Source organism: Bubalus kerabau, chromosome 1 (assembly GCF_029407905.1).
Source record: "Bubalus kerabau isolate K-KA32 ecotype Philippines breed swamp buffalo chromosome 1, PCC_UOA_SB_1v2, whole genome shotgun sequence".
In the NCBI taxonomy this organism is placed as follows: Eukaryota; Metazoa; Chordata; class Mammalia; order Artiodactyla; family Bovidae; genus Bubalus; species Bubalus kerabau.
The window spans coordinates 179,538,598-179,558,555 of record NC_073624.1 but is presented as its reverse complement, the minus strand read 5'-3'; the positions used below and the strand labels follow the sequence as shown (position 1 = coordinate 179,558,555).

The 19,958-nt window shown below is 45.5% G+C and overlaps 1 protein-coding gene across 1 annotated transcript in view; it reads right to left on the bottom strand.

The window, feature by feature from the left end:
* The window catches only part of LOC129621824 (adhesion G protein-coupled receptor E2-like), a 95,111-nt gene that overhangs the window by 71,654 nt on the left and 3,499 nt on the right, over positions 1–19,958 (bottom strand). Inside the window, exons 2-9 of the mRNA XM_055538751.1 lie at positions 6,870–6,923; positions 6,436–6,555; positions 5,741–5,896; positions 2,302–2,433; positions 1,271–1,399; positions 631–816; positions 498–544; positions 307–384 (exon numbers count right to left, since the gene is read on the bottom strand). Coding sequence (XP_055394726.1) covers positions 307–384; positions 498–544; positions 631–816; positions 1,271–1,399; positions 2,302–2,433; positions 5,741–5,896; positions 6,436–6,555; positions 6,870–6,923 — 902 coding nt within the window. The remainder of the gene's footprint in view (positions 1–306; positions 385–497; positions 545–630; positions 817–1,270; positions 1,400–2,301; positions 2,434–5,740; positions 5,897–6,435; positions 6,556–6,869; positions 6,924–19,958) is intronic.

The window sequence follows — 19,958 nt, the reverse complement described above, 5'->3', positions numbered from 1 at the left end:
TGTCTGGGTGATACAGGTGGTACTGGATGGGATTCCCTGTGATTTTTGCCCCTTCAATCAAGCCACTCTGAGGTCAAACTTTTTCATTAGTGTCAAGGATGATGTAAACACAATATCCAGAAATAGGGAAAGGAAAGGGCATTAGTAGGTGTGCCATGGTGTTCAATAGTCACTACACGTGTCCACTCTTCCCACCCATCCTGTGGGAGAGCACACCATTGTTGTTGGGGTGTCCCTTTCCAGATCAAAGTTTCCCAAGGCTTCTATGGGGTGCTTCTGCCTGCCTCCCTTGGGCCTGCCCCTTACCTGAACAGTGTTCAGGACTGAGGCTGAACTGAAGTTTCTGCCCAGATCCTGGATTCTGTTAAAGAAGTGAGACAGCGCCTAGGGGAGAAGACAAGGTGGTCAGAGAGCCTCATGTGAGTCTGGGAGCTTGGGGGAAATGAACGGGCTTTGCGGAGAGATTTCCTGCTGCCTGTCCCTTTGGGGCCACTCACCTGGCTCTTGATTCCAGAGGGAGCAGTCCAGGTGGGGAAGGAGATCTCTGCAGGGGACAGGTGAGCAACTCATTAGGTGTGGCAGTGTCTGTGTTTGCTGTGGGTGGGTCTTAGATCAGGGCAGGATAGGTACCTTTACAGATGGTGTTCCTTTGCTTATCCTGGAATCCAGGTTTAGGCTCCCAGCCTCGGCGGCAGTGGCACCTGTATGAACCCACAGTGTTGACGCAGACGGTGGAGTTGTGGCACTGATGCCACCCGGAGCTGCACTCATCCACATCTGGGGGCAAGAAGGAGGGGGTCAGACTCTGCCTCAGTCCTGTGAGGCCCCTGTCCTCCTTGTGCCCCTCTTTTTCCCATATTCGTTCCCCAGGAGGTGATGCCACCTCCTAGAATCAAGGACAGCACATCCTTGAGTAGTGGATGCTGTGAAAATATATATAGGGAGTGTGTAAAGTTCTGACAGACAGCAGATGAAGCAAGTACAGCTTGTGAAAATACTGACATATCCTCTTTCCAGTTGGTAATTAGCTGTTGCCTGGGGTCCCTGGGAGCCTTCTGCTTGGTATCCCAGGTCCTTCTCTAGGACCCCCCACCCCTCCAAGATCTTTTCACATTTAGCCTCAAAATGCATAACACCTTACACAGCAGGGGACCCCCAGTGATCTTTTTGTTTGGTTTGTGTGGGTACCAGTGAGTATATAATTAGATGTTTTGAGTGTGGGTCCCCAAGAGTGTAGCCCCTGAGCTCTAAACCTTTAAACAATCTAAACCAGACTGCTGTTTGGGCCATTGGATCAGCTTCCAGCCAGTGCGACAGCAGCACTCAAAGCTGCCCATGGAGTTGAGGCAGTGGGTGGAGCTGTGGCATGGCTTTCTCCCAGAGGTGCATTCATTCACATCTGAGGAAAAAGCCAGAAGATCAGAGCTACCCCCCTTCACTCACTGCACCCATTCTTCAAGCCCCTTCTCAGATTTCTTAGTGCTGTGCTCTGAGGACACCCTCTCTCTGCAAGTTACCTGGCCTGTTGGGATACAAATGTGTGATAGCATTTTCTATGTAAAAGTTCCATAAGCTCAGATCCTCCCTGCAAGGTGGACAGGGCACAACTTTGTGGGTGCAGGAGGCTCTGTGGGCTTCTAACCAGGCAGGTTGTAGCACTGATCACGACCCACATGTGACGTGGTGGGTGAGGGGGAGCCACCACTGCCATCTGGAGCTGCATCCCTGCCTTTATTAGAACAGAACCCAGAGGACCAGTCCTGTGCAGCCCAGGTCTCCCAGCTCGTCACTGTGCTGAGGACACAGCTCTCCTCGTAGTGCTGCTGCCTCTTCATTGCCAAAGATTGTTATGGCAGCTTCCCTTAAGATGATTCCAGCTGGGACGTTGTCCCTATTTTTAAGAAGAAAAATGAGGCAAAGATAGAAACTGAGTCATGGAAGCTTGACTCCTCCATCAATGCTCTTACTCACATTCTCTTTAGCCCTGAACCGAGCTTCCCCCTCTGAAAGCCAGAGGTGACACCTCCCTCTGCTCGAATGTAGCAGATGCGGAAGGGGTGAGGTCTGGGGATGTTCTTGGGGGGCAGGGAACTCTACAAATAAACCCCAGGCCCAGAAGACTCTGCTGTCTCCCTGGTCTGTGGTGGGACCATTTGAGGAGGTGATCCTTGGGCAGGGCCCCAGCAGGCCCTTGGTGTCACAGGAACCTGAGTCTCGTCTCCCTCATTCTTGGGGTCTCTGAACCACCTCAGCTCCTTCCTCAGCTCCAGGCCTGCCTCACACTGTCTTCCGAGGGTCTACATGTGCAATGCCTCGGGTCCTCTGGGCTGAACTCCAAGCCAGGTGGGCACTGGCAGGTGTAGTTGCCCTCGGTGTTGATGCAGACGCTGCGGCCTTTACAGACTCGGGGTCTGTGCTGACATTCGTCCACGTCTGCAAGCGGAAGGAGAGGGTGATGGATACCTGCTGCTGTGGACAGTCTTCTGGTCTGGATGTCAGCCACGTTTCTCAGCATAGAAGCATCCAGAAGGGCCCGCTCTCTCTTCCTTGGTGAGTGGGGGCCTCTCCTCATTCATATTGAGTTATGCTATGGAAGAGCATGGTGACCCGGAGGTTCTGTTGTCTAGAAGTGGCCCAGTTGCCCAATCTGCTATCTCTGACTCCATGAGCCTCCCTGGGAAGAAGCCAGCTGGGATGGGGGCATCACAGCTGCCCGTGTCCAAGGCTAAAGATTTGGACAAAAGGCCTGGGTGGGTCTTCTTGGTAACCGAATACAGCTTTGTTCCTTGAGCAGGGCCCATCTTGGTTCCCAGTGATGCACTTTGTCCTGACTTCCCCAGGGCAAATGCTGCCACTGAGTTCTCCTTGGATCCTGCTGACCCTGGCAGGACAGTGCTTTTCCATTCATGCTAACTCTGAGACCCCAGCTCTGTGGACATGGACAAAGACCCATCCCTGAGTCATGCAGCTCAAGGATGAGGCTTGTGGGCAGTTGTGAAGAAAATGAAAATGAAAGTGAAGTCGTTCAGTCGTGTCCGACTCTTTGCAATCCCGTGGACTGTAGCCCACCAGGCTCCTCTGTCCATGGGATTCTCCAGGCAAGAATACTGGAGTGGGTTGCCATTTCCTTCTCCAGGGGATCTTCCTGACCCAAGGATCGAACCCAGGTCTCCTGCATTGCAGGCAGATGCTTTAACCTCTGAGCTACCAGGGAAGCTCAGTGGGCACCAGGCTGTGCTGGACAGTGGGTTTGATGTCTGGCTAGTCAGCTTTAGGGCTGTGAAGGTGCCTTTATCTGATTCCCATGAAGGCATACCCCAGACTGGCAGGAAGTGATGAGAATCCACAGCTGAGCAAGGCTTATGATGGGTGAGGGCTGGGTGGCTGGAGCAGGGAGAAGGTGCTCATGGGCGAAGGGTGGCAGGTGTTTCTGCCATCTTGACACTTGGCCTCCCACTAGATATGTGGACATGTGCACACTGCTGTGTGGGGCTCAGCCTCCACCTTCTGTCCTCACATGGTCTGGGTCATTGTGAAATCTGGGTTGACTTTCTTAGTAGAAGGTCAGACCAGAGGAAATGGTCCCTGGTGACAACTTATCATTTAGACCATATGGAAACCTCTTCATTTACCTGATTCTTCCAGTGAGTTGGGGGTTGACGTCACCCTGCCACACCCCTGACACAACATCCTCCCAGGCCCCAGTCATCAGAGCTACCTCAGGCCCAGTAACTGAAATTACAGGAGAGGGTCAGGTGGAGCCTTGGGTAGGGAAATAAACGGAAGCTGAGCAGTTGAGATGTTGCATCAGGGTGCCAGGAGGCATCTTCTCCAGGCAGTTTGCTGGCAGGGTCAGTGATGGCTGGGGACAGTGGAGCATTCCTTGAGTCTTCCTCCTCTCACATTTCTGGATGGGGCCCCAGAGTCCACCATGACCCAGGGTCTCAGAGGCCCCAGTGGGGGCAGGTCTTCTCCCAGATGGTACTAACAGTGGCAATGAGGACAGATAGTGTTCAGGAACACATGGTGCTGTGACCACACTGAGTATCTTGAATGTCACTTCCTCTTTTGTTTTAAGAAGATAAGAGGCCATGTGACAGTGGGATGTTCTGAACATCCAGAAGAGACCCTCTGCAGAGGTTCTGAGTCTTCGGGTTCAGTGAGGGTTGGGAGACTAGATAGGAACACAGGACAGCCGTCTGATGCCTGGAAAAGTTGAACAAGGAGCCCAGGGTCCCAGCCCAGGTCTTCTTCTCATAGCAGACCTCATGGCCTGAACATGGATGGACATATACTTGGGTGCAGCGAGGGCTGGAATGCTGAGGTGGGGAGTGTAAGACAATCCAGCTAAGCCTGTCACAGATCTAGGTCTTCAGGCAGAAGGTTTTGATGCAAACCAGCAGGTGGCTCTCTCCCTGTCATCCACCTTGAGGTCTGTTGAGGTCCCCTCCCACTTCAGTCTTCTCCATCTATGTCTCTGGAGGGTCTCACAACAATGGGTGAGCAGGCCCCTTAGTGCAGACACACTGAGTGGGATCAGTGATCACCATGTGCAATTGTGCAGGTTGCTTACTGCACAAGAGTATCTGGCCAATGAGGCAAATTGGGGGAGGAAAGTCAACTCAGTCTCCATTCCCCAAACACACAGTAGGCCTGGCGATGAGGGACCTTTACTAATTTACTGAAGGCTCTGTCTTCTGACCAGGTCATGAGTTCAAGCACAACAGCCACCCACTGAGGCTGCTATAGGCTAGCAGGGACTCCACACAGATGCAGGTCCCCTCTTCCCTCCCACTAGGGAGGCTCTGCTGCCCTCTGTCTGCAGGGCAGGAGGGAAGGGACTGGGCCCACAGTCACTGGCTCTTCTCCCTGTAGCAGGGTGGTCAAAGAACCCTCTTCAGAGTTCTCTGTACCCTGAGCTCAGCATTCTTCTCACCTCCCACCTTCTCTCTCCTCCCCTCCTCACCCTCAGTATTCAGGTCTATCCCTCTTCATGGACCCCTCTCTGGAGTCCTGTCTGACCCACTGCTGGCCCCTTGCCCCTTTCCCTACCTGCCTGCTCCCCCTGGAAGTGGGGCAAAGCCTGGTGATGTGTGGAGGCCATGCTCCTCCTGGTCCTGGTGAGGGAGTGGGCAGGACAGCTGCTCTTGAGCACCCACCCTGGGGCAGAGCCCCCAAGGATGCCCATTATGGAGAGGGTATGTTAGATCATGATAACCATAATTTAAAATCCCAACAGCCATCAGTGTTTTGTGCTTTATGACCTCATATACCTTTCCAGCAATTCTATGAGGTAAACACCATAATTCCTCCCGCCCCCATTTTTTTATAGTTAGGTAAGCTGGGGCACAGAGAGAGGTGAATTAACTTGTCCAAGGTCACATAGTGATCTTGGCAAAGTTGCTTTTGTTTTTATTTGTGCAAGATAGAGGTACTTAAAAAAGAAAACAGAAAATCACAATAATATTATCACATCTCCCATGTTAACAGTGATTTCTGAATAAGTGTCCTGGCCAGTGTCACACATGCAGCTCTCAGGTGGCAAAGCCGGGACCTGGGTCCCTGGCTCGTACCATCTGCCTCTGTGCGGGTGGCACAGGTACCTGTAAACTGTCCCAACTCAGACCTGGGTGCTACACCTGTAACCAAGGTCCTGTCCCCTGGATGCTTCAGAAATGACTCAGCATTTCGGCCCTGAAACGTCAAAAATGAGAGGCAGGAAATGCAGCCTCATTCTTACCGCGACATGTGTTCTCACTCTCATTCCGGAAGATTGTTGCCCCAGAAACAGGCTCATATCCTGGGCTGCATGTGCAGTGGTAGCCCCCTTCCGTGTTCTGGCACTCTGCTGAACTTCCACAGTACACTGGTGAGGGTGGTCCACACTCATTGATGTCTGGAACACAACAGGGCAAAGGGTCACCTCCCAAAGATGTGTGTCCCCTCAAGACAGAGATCTCCATCCCCTACCTTACTCTGCAGCACTGGGCCTGATATGTAATCCATGTCTTTTTGGGACAATTTAGACTCTTGGTCAATACTGCTGAGTCTAGGATGCAGCTGGAACAAGCCATCCCTGAAGCTTGTGCAGTCAGCTCTGATCTTCCTAGCCCTCTGACTGGCACCCCAGATTGGAACACAGTAGGCAGTGCTGAAGTGGGGAGTGGGTAGAAGTTCTGCATCTCCCTCCTCAGTCCTGAAAGGACAAACTGAGGCTCAGACTCCAGACTCTTGAAGACCTAGCTCCTCTCCAGGAAGCCAGGATTATTCATGTCTCATCTCCCCACCTTTGTATCTTTTTGTTTTCCTTTTTTCTGTGCTTGACAGTTCTGAGGACAAAGCCTGAGGCACCCATCGAATATCCATGTCTCCCATGGGTACTGGGCTGTACCCCACATTCTCTGCATGTCCTGCCACCACCCCAAATCTTCGTACCATCACAGCTCTCGAAGGGGTCTGTGAAGATCTCCCCAGAAGAAGAAATGAATCCTGGAGTGCAGCGGCAGGCGGTGCCATTGACACATGAGGAGTTTGGAGGGCACCGCAGAGCACAGGCTGTGGGGGGCAGAAATGGGGATGGAGACCGTCATCAGAAGTTCCAGAGAATGAAAGAAAACTATCATCTGGGGGTCCATGGGCAGAAAGGAAGGAAGCATGAATGGGGGGAAGGGAGGGAGAAAGGGGGAGAGACAATGCTATCCAAAGGGGTAGAGCTTAGAACACTCTGGGCATTTGGGTAGAAGAAACAATTTCTCTTGTTCCCAGAGAACCATTTCTGAACCTCACTTGAAAAATAAGTCTCCTTCTCTCCCTTGTTGGTGAGAGAACCCAGACCTTGGCATGCATTCTCCACCTTTCCCCAGACTCACCTTTACTGTTCTGGGCTGTAGGTCCCATTGGAAACAGCAGCAGCACCAAGAGTCCTGGGGCAGAAAGACAGAGATGACAAAGATAGGAAAATGGAGCTTCAGTTTCAACGCCTTCCTGTGGCCACTGCCTCCTGGGGGAGATGGTGGTGTCTCCACTGCCCACCACTTTCCAGCAGCCTCCCCAAGGTTCCTGTGTTTTGCACAGAACTGAGGACTCTGCCTTTCCCCTGCATCTCCTGGGACTCCCCAGGGAATCAGTTACTGACAGGCACAGCCCTCATGGAACCTCAGGTGCTAGATGTAAAGGGCCAGAGTATACACAGGCAGCTGATGACAAGGACACATCTTAGAAACTCCAACCTCTCCCAAATGAGTGGGCATATTTGAAGGAGGAAGAAAGTCCTCAGTTTGGTGCCTTTGCCCATACTCAGGTTCTTGGTCCTCTGGCAATAGCCTAAATCTCTCTGGATTTCTCTCCAGGATGGTTTCTCCTGTTGGAGTTACATGTTTCATGACACATAGAAAGAGCATGGATATTGCAGTCCAAGTTTGGAGTTAGACAGTCCAAGTCCTACCTCATGATGATGTCAGCAAGTCATGGAACCCTGGAATCAGGAGAGGGTGAGGACAGGTAGATATGAGAACTAAGGTATCTGCGGGTAGATCCAGTCTGCCCTGGATAAGTGGCCTCTCTAGGTTCAGCAGCCATGGCTGCTATGGTTCCCTGCAGATGCGCTCCTGGCCTTTCTATAGTGCACTGAGATCAAAGCTCCTCTCCTTGATCTCAGTCCAGGCCTGAAATGAATCACTGACAGCAGTAGGCTTTGTGATATGAAACCACTGTGGGTGTAAAGGGATCAAGTCTACCCTACAAACAGTACCTAGTCTGTCATCCCATCCAAGTGAGAAGTTGAACCCTAAGAAAAATCTTTTCAGAGCTGTGTGCTTTCCAGGATCTTTCTTCTTAGGCAAAGATAAAAAAAAAAAAAAAAAAAAAATCCTCCTCCAGGCTGTACTGCCATTTCAACACTGTTATGTGACAGAGGATCCTGGTGAAGAATGGATTTGAAGACCCAAGTCTGAATATAAACTTTCATTTGGTGGCCACATGTCTTTGGAAATGCCACCTGTCCTTTGAAGCACAATTTCCCCAATGCAAAATGAGTTGTTCTTCAGTTGTTAAGTCGTGTCCAATTCTTTTTGGCCCCACAGACTGCAGCACATCAGGCTCTCTGTCCTCCACTACATCCCAGAGTTTGCTCAAACTCATGTCCATTGAGTCAATGATGCTATCCAAACATCTCTTTTATTGCCCCCTTCTCCTCATGCCTTCCTTTTTTCCCAGCATCAGGGTTTTTTCCAGTGTGTCAGCTCTTTGCATCAGGTAGCCTAAGTATTGGAGCTTCAGTTTCAGCATCAGTCCTTTCAAAGAATATTCAGAGTTGATTTTCTTTAGAATTGACTGGTTTGATCAAATGAGTGCAATGGTAGTAATAGCATAATAGCATGAGCTTTATTTCAGTTGTAGATGACTGAAGACTAATAAGGTTTAGGTGGAGAAGGCAATGGCAACCCACTCCAGTACTCTTGCCTGGAAAATCCCATGGACAGAGGAGCCTGGTAGGCTGCAGTCCATGGGGTCGCTAAGAGTCAGACACGACTGAGCGACTTCACTTTCACTTTTCACTTTCACGCTTTGGAGAAATGGCAACCCACTATAGTGTTTTTGCCTGGAGAATCCCAGGGATGGAGGAGCCTGGTGGGCTGCTGTCTCTGGGGTCGCACAGAGTTGGACACGACTAAAGAGACTTAGTAGTAATAGTAGTAGTAGTAGATAGTATGGTTAATTTTATGTAACAATGTGGCTGGGCCACTGTACCCACATATTAGGTCTACACTAGTTGAGATATTGCTGTGAAGGTTTTACATGAACTAGCATTGTTTGGCAGGAAAAAAAATTTCTTTCATCTTTATCTTATAGTGGACCATAGTTGATTAACAATGTTGTGTTAGTTTCATGTGTATAGCAAAGTGATTCAGTTATACATATACATGTATCTAACCTAGATAGCATATTCAAAAGCAGAGACATTACTTTGCCAACAAAGGTCCGTCTAGTCAAGGCTATGGTTTTTCCTGTGGTCACGTAGGGATGTGAGAGTTGGACCGTGAAGAAGGCTGAGTGCCGAAGAATTGATGCTTTTGTCTTTTTTTTTTTTTTTTAATTTTATTTTATTTTTAAACTTTACATAACTGTATTAGATTTGCCAAATATCAAAATGAATCCGCCACAGGTATACATGTGTTCCCCATCCTGAACCCTCCTCCCTCCTCCCTCCCCATTCCATCCCTCTGGGTCGTCCCAGTGCACCAGCCCCAAGCATCCAGTATCGTGAACTGTGGTGTTGGAGAAGACTCTTGAGAGTCCCTTGGACTGCAAGGAGATCCAACCAGTCCATTCTGAAGGCGATCAGCCCTGGGATTTCTTTGGAAGGAATGATGCTAAGGCTGAAACTCCAGTACTTTGGCCACCTCATGCAAAGAGTTGACTTATTGGAAAAGACTCTCATGCTGGGAGGGATTGGAGGCAGGAGAAGAAGGGGATGACAGAGGATGAGATGGCTGGATGGCATCACTGACTCGGTGGATGTGAGTCTCAGTGAACTCCGGGAGTTGATGATGGACAAGGAGGCCTGGCGTGCTGTGATTCATGGGGTCGCAAAGACTCAGACACGACTGAGCGACTGATCTGATCTGATCTGATTCTTTTACAAATTACGTTTGCATTTAGGCTATTACAGAATACTGAGCTGAGTTCACTGTGCTGTGCAATAGGTGCTTGTTGATTATCTATTTTATTTATTTATTTTTTTCTATTTTTAATTGCCGGGAGCCAGCACGGGAGCCCCCGCCCATAACAAGGTTATGTGGGAGAGTTCTGGTGGGCAAGGCAAGCCAGAACTTGAGGGGTGCCCCTCTGGGCCTGCCTGAGCGTCTACCCCAAAACCAGAGTCTGCCTTCTTTACTGCTTTGTGCTCTCACCTACACCTCTGACTTTACTGGGGGCTGTCCCCCCCCCCCCAATCTCCCTCTCTGAAAAAGAATTAACTTACAGCTCCAGTTAATAAAGTTCCTGGGCGTGACAAGAGTGTTTTAGTTCAGTATTTGTTGGAGAGCTGGTTTGGTGGTGCAGAATTCTCTCAGCTTTTGCTTGTCTGAAAAGCTTTTGATTTCTCCTCATACTTGAATGAGATCCTTGCTGGGTACAATAATCTGGGCTGTAGGTTATTTTCTTTCATCATTTTAAGTATGTCTTGCCATTCTCTCCTGGCTTGAAGAGTTTCTATTGAAAGATCAGCTGTTATCCTTATGGGTATTCCCTTGTGTGTTATTTGTTGTTTTTCCCTTGCTGCTTTTAATATTTGTTCTTTGTGTTTGATCTTTGTTAATTTGATTAATATGTGTCTTGTGGTGTTTCACTTTGTATTCCTATACACTAATAATGAGAAAACAGAAAGAGAAATTAAGGAAACAATTCCATTCACCATTGCAACGGAAAGAATAAAATACTTGGGAATATATCTACCTAAAGAAACTAAAGACCTATATATAGAATATATCTACCTAAAGAAACTAAAGACCTATATATAGAAAACTATAAAACACTGGTGAAAGAAATCAAAGAGGACACTAACAGATGGAGAAATATACCATGTTCATGGATTGGAAGAATCAATATAGTGAAAATGAGTATACTACCCAAAGCAATTTATAGATTCAATGCAATCCCTATCAAGCTACCAACGGTATTCTTCACAGAGCTAGAACAAATAATTTCACAATTTGTATGGAAACACAAAAAACCTCGAATAGCCAAAGTGATCTTGAGAAAGAAGAATGGAACTGGAGGAATCAACCTACCTGACTTCAGGCTCTACTACAAAGCCACAGTTATCAAGACAGTATGGTACTGGCACAAAGACAGAAATATAGATCAATGGAACAAAATAGAAAGCCCAGAGATAAATCCACGCACCTATGGACACCTTATCTTTGACAAAGGAGGCAAGAATAGACAATGGATTAAAGACAATGTCTTTAACAAGTGGTGCTGGGAAATCTGGTCAGCCACTTGTAAAAGAATGAAACTAGAACACTTTCTAACACCATACACAAAAATAAACTCAAAATGGATTAAAGATCTAAACGTAAGACCAGAAACTATAAAGCTCCTAGAGGAGAACATAGGCAAAACACTCTCTGACATACATCACAGCAGGATCCTCTATGACCCACCTCCCAGAATATTGGAAATAAAAGCAAAAATAAACAAATGGGACCTAATTAACCTTAAAAGCTTCTGCACATCAAAGGAAACTATTAGCAAGGTGAAAAGACAGCCTTCAGAATGGGAGAAGATAATAGCAAATGAAGCAACTGACAAACAACTAATCTCAAAAATATACAAGCAACTCCTACAGCTCAATTCCAGAAAAATAAATGACCCAATCAAAAAATGGGCCAAAGAACTAAATAGACATTTCTCCAAAGAAGACATACAGATGGCTAACAAACACATGAAAAGATGCTCAACATCACTCATTATCAGAGAAATGCAAATCAAAACCACTATGAGGTACCATTTCATGCCAGTCAGAATGGCTGTGATCCAAAACTGTAAAAGCAATAAATGCTGGAGAGGGTGTGGAGAAAAGGGAACCCTCTTACAGTGTTGGTGGGAATGCAAACTAGTACAGCCACTATGGAGAACAGTCTGGAGATTCCTTAAAAAACTGGAAATAAACCTGCCTTATGATCCAGAAATCCCACTGCTGGGCATACACACTGAGGAAACCAGAAGGGAAAGAGACACGTGTACCCCAATGTTCATCGCAGCACTGTTTATAATAGCCAGGACATGGAAGCAACCTAGATGTCCATCAGCAGATGAATGGATAAGAAAGCTGTGGTACATATACACAATGGAGTATTACTCAGCCATTAAAAAGAATCCATTTGAATCAGTTCTAATGAGGTGGATGAAACTGGAGCCTATTATACAGAGTGAAGTAAGCCAGAAAGTAAAACACCAATACAGTATACTAACGCATATATATGGAATTTAGAAAGATGGTAATAATAAACCTGTGTACGAGACAGCAAAAGAGACACTGATGTGTAGAACAGTCTTATGGACTCTATGGGAAAGGGAGAGGGTGGGAAGATTTGGGAGAATGGCATTGAAACATGTAAAATATCATGTATGAAACGAGTTGCCAGTCCAGGTTCGATGCACGATACTGGATGCTTGGGGCTGGTGCACTGGGACGACCCAGAGGGATGGTATGGGGAGGGAGGAGGGAGGAGGGTTCAGGATGGGGAACACATGTATACCTGTGGCAGATTCATTTTGATATTTGACAAAACTAATACAATTATGTTAAGTTTAAAAAAAAAAAAAAAGAGTGTTTTAGTTCACAAAACCCTCAGATGGCTCTCTAACTTTCCTGACAGGTTTACCTGGACTCCTACAGCTATGCATAGGATTGTTTACAGTCTCCCAGCTGCAAGAGGCACGGGAAGCTTAAGATATTCAAATAGTATAGAGCCTCTCGAAGAGTTAGAAATTGTCAGAGTAGAACTAGTAGAAGATTTCATTGTTGAGCCAATGCTTGCTGCCAAGTTTCCAGATCCCCTGCATTGTATCCTTGGAAGTGTATTAATTAATATAGTTGGTATGTAGAAAAAATAACTAGTGGCCGTCGTGTTAACAACTTTAGACCCTTAAGGTAATAAATTCTTTCCTTTGTTGTAAAGCCATTGCACCCTTGCCCTATAGGAATGCAACTTTATCTAACACCTTCGGAGGATGGTACCAAACTTTAAAATAATTACTCTTAGAGAAAATAAGTCTTATGGTTGACAATCCTTATCAGAGTCATAAAATGTTAACAGGCCTTCTGGCCAGAAGATGATGTAAATCACCTAAACCATTTGTATACGATAAATTTGCAGAAAAGAAACCCTGGTTTCGATAAGGATCAAAGACTGCTTGACTTTGCATGATTTCACACCCTCTATTATCCTCTATGTGCAACTTAGGGTATAAAAGCCCCTATTGAAAATAAAGCTATGGGCCTTGCTCACCGAACCTTGGTCTCCCCGTGTAGTTCTTTCTTGTTTCCTTTTCCTCCTTTTCTCTTCTGTTCTTTCTTCATGACAAAATAATTTGGAGCACAGGGGTCCTCTGCGACCACTTATTTGCCTGGGCTTCTAAGACCCACTCGAGAAGGTGCCTAAGGTGGGGCACCTTCCGCTATTCTAGAGGGTGCCTGCGGCCTCCGAGGTATCAGAGCAAGTTTGGTGTCATGAACTTTATTGATTTCCCATGTAAACCAGTTATTATTGAGCACCTAAAAATCTCTAAGCCTTTGCTATCCCTTAATCGCCAACACCGTCATCCTGAGGGAATCCCTGGATCCATCCGGGGCTGGACCCTGGTATTTAATTTTTATTTTTATTTTTTATTTTTGGGGCTGATTATCTATTTTAAATATAGCAGTGGGTACATGTGAATCCCGAACTCCCAATCTATCTCTCATCCCCCACTTCCCCCCTGTAATCATAAGCTTATTTTCTAAGTCAGTGAGTCTGTTTGAGTTAACACTTAAATCAGTAGACTCTGAATAAAGCACATTACTCTCCATAATTTAGGTGAACCTCATCCAATCAGCTGAAGGCCTAAGAGGAAAAAGAAAATTGACCTCCTTGAAGAAAAAAAAAAAAAAAAAGCTTCTGGAGGCCCTCGAACGTGAGATGCAACATCAGGTCATCCTGGGTTTCCAGTGTGCTGCTGGTTCTTGAGATTTTTGGATTTTCCAACCTCCACAATTTCATGAATCAGTTTCTTAAATAAAATCCTTTCTCACCTCTATAGATTCATCCTATTGGTTCTGTTCCTCTTGAGAACCTGGGCTAATACAGGTGGTAAAATGAGAAATCTTAGTTAAGTTTCACTAGGAATGCATTAAACCAACTTGGACTTTCCTGGTAGTCCAATGGGCAATAATCTGCCTGCCAACGCAGGGGAAACAAGTTCGATTCCTGGTCTGGATGATCCCACATGCTGCAGAACAACTTAACCCCATGAGCCACAGCCACACACCTAGAGCCCATGCTCTGCAACGAGAAGCCACCAAAGTTTGGAGGAGAATGGGTTCATAGAGATGTATGGCTGAGTCCCTTTGCTGCCCACCTGAAACTATCATAACATTGTTAATCAGCTATGAAAAGTAAAAGTGAAAGTCGCTCAGTTGTGTCTGGCTCTTTGGACCCCATGGACTATACCGTCCATGAAATTCTCCAGGCCAGAATAGTAGAGTGGCTAGCCTTTCCCATCTCCCCGGAATCTTTCCAACCTAGGGATCAAACCCAGGTCTCCCACATTGTTTGCGATTCTTTACCAGCTGAACCACAATGGAAGCCCAAGAATATTGGAGTGGCTAGCCTATCCCTTAATCAGCTATATGCCAATATGTAATACAAAGTGTTTTAAAAGAGAGAGTTGGGGGCGGTCCTATGATGGTGGAGGAATAGGACAGGGAGACCACTTTCTCCCCCACAAATTCATGGGAAGAACATTTGAAGACTGAACAAATTCCACAAAACAACTTCTGAATGCTGGTAGAGGACATCAGGCACCAGAAAGGCAGCCCATTGTCTTTGAAAGGAGATGGGACAAAATATAAAAGATATGAGAGACAAAAGAGGTAGGGACGGAGATCTGTCCCAGGAAGGGAGTCTTAAAAAAGAGAGGTTTCCAAACACCAGGAAACACTCTCACCTGCGGGTCTGTGGCAAGTCTTGGAATCTCAGAGGGCAACATAAGTGGAAGGAAAAATAAATAAATACCTACTTAAACCCCACAGATTCCGTGCCTAACAGCAACTTCCAGCAGAAAAGCAGCCCAGATGCTAGCACCCACTGCTAGCAAGCGGGGCCTGGGCAGGGAGGCAAGGGCTGCATTGCTTAGGGTAAGGACCGGGCCTGAATACCCCGAGGACAATCTGATGGAACTAACATGAGATATCAACCCAGACTGTGGGATAGCCAGAGAGAGAGAGAGAGAGAGAGAGAGGAAGAGAGAGGGGGGGAGGGGGGGAGGGGGGGGAGAGAGAGAGAGAGAGAGAGAGAACTATCCTGTGAAAAGCCCTAACCTATGACACTGCCAGGCCTGTTCACAGAATAAAGGACTGAGCAGAGCTAGCCAGCTGTGGACTGGCCCATCCCCTGCAGGAGACAGGCAGGGGGGAGTAGCCAGAGCTGGAAGGGGGCAATCGTGGCTCCAGAGAGGCATCCTCTACCAAACTGAAAGCAGGCGTCATTGCTAACCAAGACTTCTTGGGATTCTGGATGGTTGACATTCACTGGGAGAGTCATAGCCAGAGATCAGCTCCCTAGAAGAGACACACGGCACACTTGAGAAGGTGCGCCCATTGTGCACCCAGAAAACTGAGCGGCTGGGATGAGGGAGGGGATAAGATGCACCCCCGACCTGGGGGTGACTGTGCTCACCAAGCACCTGATCACCTGAGCTGCTTGAACCTGGGAAGGGCACAAAATGCAGACCCAACCCAGTCTGTGCCTTTGTGGAGTACCTGAGAACCTGAACCTGAGCGGCTTAGACCTGGGAAGTGCACGTAACCCAGGGCCCGCCTCAGACAGTTCTGGCAGAGCAACCTAGAGCCTGAGAAGTGTAGACCGTGAAAGCACACATGCTGTGAGCGGGGGCAAACCCAGTGTGGCCGAGACACTGCGAGCACTCCCCACACATGCCAGTGATATTTGTTTGCAGTGTTCCTCCCTCCCCACAGCACGACTGAACAAGTGAGCCTAAAAAAGTGACCATAATCGCCCCCTTATGTCAGGGCAGAAATTAGACACTGAAGAGACCAGCAAACAGAAGAAGCTAAAACAAACAGAGGGAACCACATTGGAAGTGACAGGTGCAAAAGATTAAAACACTGTAGTTAGCACTGACTACATAGGAAGGGGCCTATAGATCTTGAGAAGTATAAGCTGGATCAAGGAGCTATCTGAAAATGAATTGACCCTACACTGTCCACAACAGCTCCAGAGAAATTCCTAGATATATCTTTACTATTATCATTTTTTAAATTAAAAAGGTAAAAAAATTTGTCTCTATTACGCCTTTAATTTTTATTTTTATAACCTACTATTACCTTGAAAAAAAAAAGACCCTATTTTTAAGCAAACTTCACATTTATATTTTATAATTTTTGTGACTTTGTTCTGTTTTTTTTAATATTGTATTTTTGAGAGTCTAGCCTCTACCCTAGATTTTTAATCTTTGCTTTTCGGTATTTGTTATCAATTTTGTACCTTTAAGAACCCAATCTTTAGTACCCAGTTTTACTTGGGAGCAAGATTACTAGCTTGACTGATCTCTCCCCATTTTGACTCTCCTTTTTCTTCGCCAGGTTGCCTCTATCTCCTCCCTCCCCCTTCTCTTCTCTACCCAACTCTGTGAATCTCTTTGTGAGTTCCAGGCTGTGGAGAACACTTAGGGAACTGATTACTGTCTGGATCTGTCTCTCTCCTTTTGATTCCTCCTTTTATCCTCCTGGCCACCTCTGTCTCCTTTCTCCCTTGTCTCTTCTCTGTGTAACTCCGTGAACATCTCTAAGCAGTCCAGACTGTGGAGAGCACATAGGGAAATTAGTACTAGCTAGATTGCTCTCTCCTCTTTTGATCTCCCATCTTCTTCTCCTGGTCACCTTTATCTCCCTCCTCCCTCTTCTCTTCTCCATGTAACACTGTGAACCTCTCTGGGTGTCCCTCACTGTGGAGAAACTTTTCATCATTAACCAAGATGTTTTATCATTGGTGCTATAGAGATGGAGAAGTCTTGAGGCTGCTGTAAGAATAAGACGGAAAACCAGAGGCAGGAGGCTTAAGTCCAAAAGCTGAGAACACCAGAGAACTCCTGACTCCAGGGAACATTAATTGATAAGAGCTCATCAAAAGCCTCCATACCTACACTGAAACCAAGCACCACCCAAGAGCCAACCAGTTCCAGAGCAAGACATACCACACAAACTCTCCAGCAACACAGGGACATAGCCCTGAGCTTCAATATACAGGCTGCCCAAAGTCACACCAAACCCATAGATATCTCAAAACTCATTACTAGGCACTTCATTGCACTCCAGAGAGAAGAGATCCAGCTCCATCCACCAGAACACTGACACAAGATTTCCTAGCCTAGAAACCTTGACAAGCCACCCTTCCAGCCCCACCCACAGCAAGAAACCTCCACAATAAAGAGGAACCACAAACTGCCAGAATATGGAAAGGCCTCCCGAAAAAGAGCAATATAAACAAGATGCAAAGGCAGAGAAATACTCAGCAAGTAAAGGAACAGGATAAATGCCCACCAAACCAAACAGAAGAGGAAGAGATAGGATATCTACCTGATAAAGAATTCTGAATGATGATAGTAAAAATGATTCAAAATCTTGGAAACAAAATGGAATTACAGATAAATAACCTGGAGATAAGGATTGAAAAGATGCAAGAAATGTTTAACAAGGGCCTAGAAGAAATAAAAAAGAGTCAATATATAATGAATAATGCAATAATGAGACCAAAAACACTCTGGAGGGAACCAAAAGTAGAATAATAGATGAAGAAGATAGGATAAGTGAGGTAGAAGATAGAATGGTAGAAATAAATGAATCAGAGAGCAAAGAAAAAAGAATTAAAAGAAATGAGGACAATCTCAGAGACCTCGGGGACAATGTTAAATGCCCCAACATTCGAATCATAGGAGTCCCAGAAGAAGAAGATGAAAAGAAAGACCATGAGAAAATACTTGAGGAGATAATGGTTGAAAACGTCCCTAAAATGGGGAAGGAAATAATCACCTAAGTCCAAAAAACCCAGAGCGTCCCAAACAGGATAAACTCAAGGTGAAACACCCCAAGACACATATTAATCAAATTAACAAAGATCAAACACAAAGAACAAATATTAAAAGCAGCAAGGGAAAAACAACAAATAACACACAAGGGGATTCCCATAAGGATAACAGCTGATCTTTCAATAGAATCTCTTCAGGCCAGAAGGGAATGGCAGGACATACTTAAAGTGATGAAAGAGAAAAACCTACAACCCAGATTACTGTACCCAGCAAGGATCTCATTCAAATATGAAGGGGAAATCAAAAGCTTTACAGACAAGCAGAAGCTGAGAGAATTCAGCACCACCAAACCAGCTCTCCAACAAATGTTAAAGGATCTTCTCTAGACAGAAAACACAGAAAAAGTGGATAAACTCGAACCCAAAACAACAAAGTAAATGGCAACAGGATCATACTTATCAATAATTACCTTAAATGTAAATGGGTTGAATGCCCCAACCAAAAGACAAAGACTGGCTGAATGGACACAAAAACAAGACCCCTATATATGCTGTCTACAAGATACCCACCTGTAAACAAGGGAAACATACAGACTGAAAGTGAAGGGCTGAAAAAAGATATTTCATGTAATTGGAGACCAAAAAAAAGCAGGAGCAGCAATACTCGTATCAGATAAAATAGTCATTGAAATAAAGGCTGTGAAGAGACAGAGAAGGATACTACATAATGATCAAAGGATCAATCCAAGAAGAAGATATAACAATTATAAATATATATGCACCCAACATAAGAGCATCACATTATGTAAGGGAAATGCTAACATGCAAAAAGGGGGAAATTAACAATAACACAATAATAGTGGGAGACTTTAATACACCACTCACACCTATGGATAGATCAACTAAACCGAAAATTAACAAGGAGACACAAACTTTAAATGATACAATAGTCAGTTAGACACAACTGATATCTATAGGACATTTCACCCCAAGACAATGAATTTCACCTTTTTCTCAAGTGCACATGGAACCTTCTCCAGGATAGATGACATCCTGGGCCATAAATCTAGCCTTGGTAAATTAAAAAAATTCAATCATTCCAAGCATCTTTTCTGACCACAATGCAGTAAGATTAGATGTCAATTACAGGGGAAAAGCTATTAAAAATTCCAACATATGGAGGCTGAACAACATGCTGCCGAACAACCGACAAATCACAGAAGAAATAAAAGAGAAATCAAAACATGGATAAAAATGAATGAAAATGAAAACACAACAACCCAAAACCTATGGGACACTGTAAAAGCAGTGCTAAGGGGAAGGTTCATAGCAATAATGCTTACCTCAATAAACAAGAAAAAAGTCAAATAACCTAACTCTACACCTAAAGCAACTAGAAAAGGAAGAAATGAAGAACCCCAGGGTTAGTAGAAGGAAAGAAATCTTAAAACCTAAGGCTGAAATAAATGCAAAAGAAACAAAGGAGACCACAGCAAAAATCCACAAAGCCAAGCTGGTTCTTTGAGAAGATAAATACAATTGACAAACCATTAGACAGACTTATCAAGAAACAAAGGGAGAAGAATGAAATCAATAAAATTAGAAATGAAAATGGAGAGATCATAACAGACAAGACAAATACAAAGGATCATAAGAGAATACTATCAGCAACTATATGCCAATAGAATGGAAAACTTGGAAGAAATGGACAAATTCCTAGAAAAGCACAACTTTCCAAAACTGAAACACGAATAAATAGAAAAATCTTAACAGATGCACCACAAGCAGGGAAATTGAAACTGTAATCAGAAATCTTCCAGCAAACAAAAGCCCAGGACCAGACGGCTTCACAGCTGAATTCTACCAAAAATTTAGAGAAGGGCTAAAGTGAAGAGGAGCTAAAAAGCCTCTTGATGAAAGTGAAAGAGGAGTGAAAGAGTTGGCTTAAAGCTCAACATTCAGAAAACGAAGATCATGGCATCTGGTCCCATCACTTCATGGCAAATAGATGGGGAAACAGAGGAAACAGTGTCAGACTTTATTTTTTTGGGCTCCAAAATCACTGCTAATGGTGATTGCAGCTTTGAAATTAAAAGACGCCTACTCCTTGGAAGGAAATTCATGACCAACCTAGATAGCATATTAAAA